Source organism: Hirundo rustica, chromosome 4, assembly GCF_015227805.2.
Source record: "Hirundo rustica isolate bHirRus1 chromosome 4, bHirRus1.pri.v3, whole genome shotgun sequence".
In the NCBI taxonomy this organism is placed as follows: domain Eukaryota; kingdom Metazoa; phylum Chordata; class Aves; order Passeriformes; family Hirundinidae; genus Hirundo; species Hirundo rustica.
The window spans coordinates 25928740-25933739 of record NC_053453.1 but is presented as its reverse complement, the minus strand read 5'-3'; the positions used below and the strand labels follow the sequence as shown (position 1 = coordinate 25933739).

The 5000-nt window shown below is 38.9% G+C and overlaps 1 protein-coding gene across 1 annotated transcript in view; it reads left to right on the top strand.

The window, feature by feature from the left end:
- The window catches only part of FOXP2 (forkhead box P2), a 403711-nt gene that overhangs the window by 359072 nt on the left and 39639 nt on the right, over positions 1 to 5000 (top strand). Inside the window, 2 exon segments of the mRNA XM_058420110.1 lie at positions 1130 to 1217; positions 3737 to 3820. Coding sequence (XP_058276093.1) covers positions 1130 to 1217; positions 3737 to 3820 — 172 coding nt within the window.

The window sequence follows — 5000 nt, the reverse complement described above, 5'->3', positions numbered from 1 at the left end:
GCTCACCTGAAAACTCTATCATAGGGTCCTAAACCTGCAAAGTCACGATTTAAAAGACACAAGTGTTAGTAGGAGTGATACAATCACTCTATTTTTCCACTATTTCTGACAAATACATTTGCCCCATAGAATAACAGTCAAATGGCTGCATATTTCTTTGATTAATTTTGCTAGAAAAGAAAAAGGAGAAGACAAATTTCCTCCATGGTGTAGATAACTTAGTTCTTGTAACTCTGAGACCATCTGTGACTGTAGTCCTTGCAAAGCTTACCCCTCATGCCTACAGTGGAAATAGCCAGTAAATCCGCATTCAGAGGCGGAACTCCTTTGCTCCCATTTCTTCATCCTTATGTTTTCTTCTCTGTGGAGCAGAAAGCCCACTGTTAAAGCTCCAAAAGGGACTTCTTTCATCCTGGAAGAGACAGAGAAGAAAATGAACTCATTGTCCTTCAAAAAAGCATTATTAATTGATCTTCGTAAATTTATTCTCAGTTGAAATGCCTGGGGCATAGCCACTTGGATCTGGTGGTCCTTCCCCTGCCTTTACCTCACACACTTTTCTTCATACTGTGAGGGGGTAATCACTTCCATCATCCTCAGTATACTTCTAGAAACTGCATTGAAATTTGGCTGTTCCCCTACAGCTCTGTTTTTGGGGAGGGGTGGTGGATCTTCTCTTGTTGCTAAATGATTAAAGAAGGAAAAGCAGATAGAGAAATCTTAACAAAGTCTACATTAATTCTCAGTAGTTCAAGCAGCCTAAAAGCAATTATATCTTTTGGAGGCTCATTTGTAAGGTGATTGTCTTCATCTGCATCAGCAACAGGGAGTGGAAATAACTTCAGTCATTCTAACAAATATTCATAACTGGTTACATCGGCCCTTAGATGGCATATGTGACCTGGGAGATAGAAATTGGGTATCTGACAGTTCCTCACTGGAAAGTTTTGTAGAATTAAATGAAATAACCAGTTTTGTTATTTTGTACTGTTGTCTGTATGGCATGCTCTGACTAGGTTTTTTCTGTACAACTCCCATTGGAAGTAATGGAAGCTGAATGTGCAGGAGAGAAAAACGGACTCATAAAGATATTTTCCTCATCTTAACACTGTCTTACTTCTTTCTCTAGGCACCTTAACAATGAACATGCTTTGGATGACAGAAGCACTGCTCAGTGTCGGGTGCAAATGCAAGTGGTTCAGCAGTTAGAAATACAGGTTTGTTATATAGATGCATTATCCTATTACTTATTTACTTTTGACCTAAACGAAATTGAAAACACTTGCCTTAGTGACTCTAGCTTAAAGACATATGTTTCTTACATTAAATTGGTTTATATTCATGAAGTGAGGGGTTTTTACTTAAAGATTTTTCACATTATAAATTATGCAATAATTATCTAACATCAAGATTGTCTACAGTGTTTTGCTTGAACTAAGACTCTAGTGCTATTCATCACGAATGAAAAACACAGTCCCTGGAGCAAAGACTGGATCCAAGCCATCTTCACTTTTTAAAATGCTGGGTCAGGACCCGTCTTCCTCCTTCCCCTTCTAACCCAGTGCTTGTCTGTGCTGTTCTGTGGGATAAAAGAGTAGCAGAGCATATCTCCACCCAAAATGACTCCCAGCCTGATAGGGGGCATTTTTCTGCAAGCAAGAAGGTGGAATGTCAGACTCACTCAGGGAGTCCCCAGGGAGTGCCATGCCTCAGACCGCAGGCCTGCGGTGCCCTGTGCGTGCTCTAACCATTAGAGGTCACTGCGTGTATGTGAATGCTCCCTTCTGCTTATGCAGGGAGTGATGAGTACCCCCGGGGTCTCCCGGTATTGTGGCTACACTTACCAAGCTGCCGAGGTTGGGCACAAGCCTCAGCGGTCACCATGCAGGACCCTTGCATCACGCTGTCTCCTCCTGCCCACACAGCAGTCATGGGGGAGCATGTCTCAGCAGTCCCATGCCCATTTTGGGACTGCTCAGAGGAGTTCAAGGGATGCAGAAAATGTACTAAGGTTTTTGTCCCTGTTTCTTGCCATATGTAGAGAAAGAAGGTTAACAACTCTCACCTTTCTCACCTTTTCGGAGTATTGTCTCACAGTTCTCTTTCACGTAAGAATACTTATTCTTCCTTCAGCCAAGGTTTTTTTGGGTCTTTTTTACTTTAACGCTGGAAATCCAAAACAATGAGAGGAGCATACAATCATGTAATTTGTTGTCATTTCCCTTAAAGTGAATGTTTTTAAAATGCAGGTAAAGCTGCTATTTCTTTTATGTTATTTACACAATACTGTTAGCTTAATTTGTTTGTTAGGTTAGTTTGGAATTTATGTCAGGGCAAATACTATGTCACTAAAATGTCACACACATAGTATGAAGCTATACATAATATGAAGAAGAAACCTTACCACCCCTTGCCTCAAGAGTTCTTTAATTTAAGATCCACTGATCAAATTAAAACCTGCAATACTAAAGATATTTCCCTCTCTTAAAATTACTTATGAGTTGTTTTCCTTTGTGCAGTCTCAGTCTGCAGGTGTAAGAGCAAGAACTCTTTGGAAAATGGGAGTAATAAACACCAGTTTTAATTCTTATTATAAATAATGTTGAAATAATGCTGTAGGTAGCCAGAGCCAAATCACTAGACTAAAATTTTGAACATTACTTCTTCTAAGCTAATTTGTAAAAAAAAAAAGAAAAAAAAAATCTTTTCACATTGTAAAATACATTTTCCTCATTTATATTCTGCTTTTCTTATCAACAAGTTGCATATTTCAAGCTCTTCCTCCTGTTTCATTTTTTACATTTAATTTGGTACCTTGTTTGAATCTGAAACTACAAATATTTACATAATACATGATCAGAAAAAGGTATCAGATAGGATTAGAAGTTCAAGTAACATGATGTTTTTTAAAGGCAGTGTAGGGGCTTTGTAGGAACTGTTTACCATTTACAAAGGCTAGGCTGTAATCTAACAAGTTGAAGTGAAGATTGAGCTTGCGGTGTGACCAATTATGCCATTTTTTCTTTGTCTGACTGCTAGTGAAGTAGGGTCCATCAGTTGTAATGAGACCCAGTGCAGTGTCGATGCCGACTTGATGGCAGAGTTCAGTGTTTCACACTGCCTGGGCTCTGTCACTCTATTGAATTAGATTGATGATGGCAGATTGCAGGGGGCACTAACTGGACCTCAGTGGGAAAGGATGAAGTGCATAGTCAATCCTGGCAGGCACTGTGCTTTGAGGACCCTTCACCCCTTCACAGCTGTTGGCACTAGTCCATTGCTAACAGTGTCCACAGGACTTTAAAGAGACACTATGGGCCTTCTAATTTATGGTCTTAGTAACTTGTTACTGTCGAGGCAACTGTGACCTCAGTTCTCTTATTGACAAAAAGATGAAGTGCTATTTGTTTTCTCTGACCTTTTAACATATGAAAGGCTCTAAAAGTTTTTGTTGTTTTTTGTTTTGTTTTTCCTTCCTTCCTTCCTTCCTTCCTTCCTTCCTTCCTTCCTTCCTTCCTTCCTTCCTTCCTTCCTTCCTTCCTTCCTTCCTTCCTTCCTTCCTCTTTCTTTCTATGCCCAAAGTTGCATTTCCTCCTAGATAAGTTTCTACTGACACAGACTTTTATATGCAGGAATCATTACACCAAGACAAGCTCAATGATAAGATGTATCACTGCAGTGAAATAGCTGTATCAGTCATTTCTAAAATGCTTCTGATCCCACTCTTTCTTAACAGCTTTCTAAAGAACGCGAACGTCTTCAAGCAATGATGACCCACTTGCACATGCGACCCTCGGAGCCCAAGCCATCTCCAAAACCTGTAAGTGCATATTGCTTTATAAACAGTAAATAGGTCTACAAATGTAGCAGGCTAAGAAAATGAACAATTTAGTGACAGTTGGAAAACAATGAGTGTGATGAAAAATATGGCAATAAAATGAAGGTAAAATGCAATATCTTGTCAAATTGTATGTTTCTTTAGAAGTAATGCTATCTTTTGCAAAATCTATCCAATCTACACCATAGGTGACGCTAAACAAAGTACATCTATAAGTGTCCAAATCATTGCCTTGAGGCTGAAACTAGAGAGAATATCTTTTTTGTGATAGGTTTAGAGATATTAAAAGGAAATCCACTTTGAAAGATTTGAAGTTCATTGACAGTAAGAAGTAAATGTAACTTGAATCTAGCTACTTAGGAAATTTCGCAAATTGCTTACAAGAGACACAAGTAAACAATTTGTTACTCTTAAATGAACAAAAGTGTTATTTTTATGCAGTGAATTGAAATAATTGTCAACATGGGGGGGCTGTTGTTCTCATTTTTAGCAAGACTGCATTGTTATGCATCCACTGTGATGTTTGGGTTGGTACAGGCACTGAAAAGTCACTGTTGCTCCCAGCCACTCCACGGCGCTGCATTGAGAACAAATCAGTTGCACAGCTGGATCTGTGTCCAAATCCAAACTCCACTAAACTCTGTGGCTTCAAGTAGTCAAAAATATTCTCTGAGGCAGATCCAGTGTACTATCAGCGTGTCAGGCATTGTAGTACTTCAAATTTACTGCGCTTAGATACACTGCACTCATACTAGAAGCTGTGAGAAAAGTGAAGTGTTCGTTTGTGTTACCCATGATGGTAACTTTTTTACATATAATATTAAAAGGATATACCAGTACTTGAAGATGGAGTGCTGAGGTATCAATGAAAATCTGTGGCTATGATAGCCAGGAAATGTAGGCAGGAGGAAAAGAATCTGTTTTAAAGAGTACTCTTGCATATCACGGCCAGCTAATGTTTACGTAGAAGGACAGCATACTCTGTCTCTTGTGTTTTCAGCTCCCTGTACTTCAAAGAAAATCTTAGTTTGAGGGCACACTTTATAACCTGATGATGAATGAAAAAAGTGTTAGCATTTCCTTAACCCCTGCCTTTGTATGAGAAAATTTAGATGCATTATTTTTGCTTTCATTAGCCTGACTAAATTCAAATTTTTTTTTA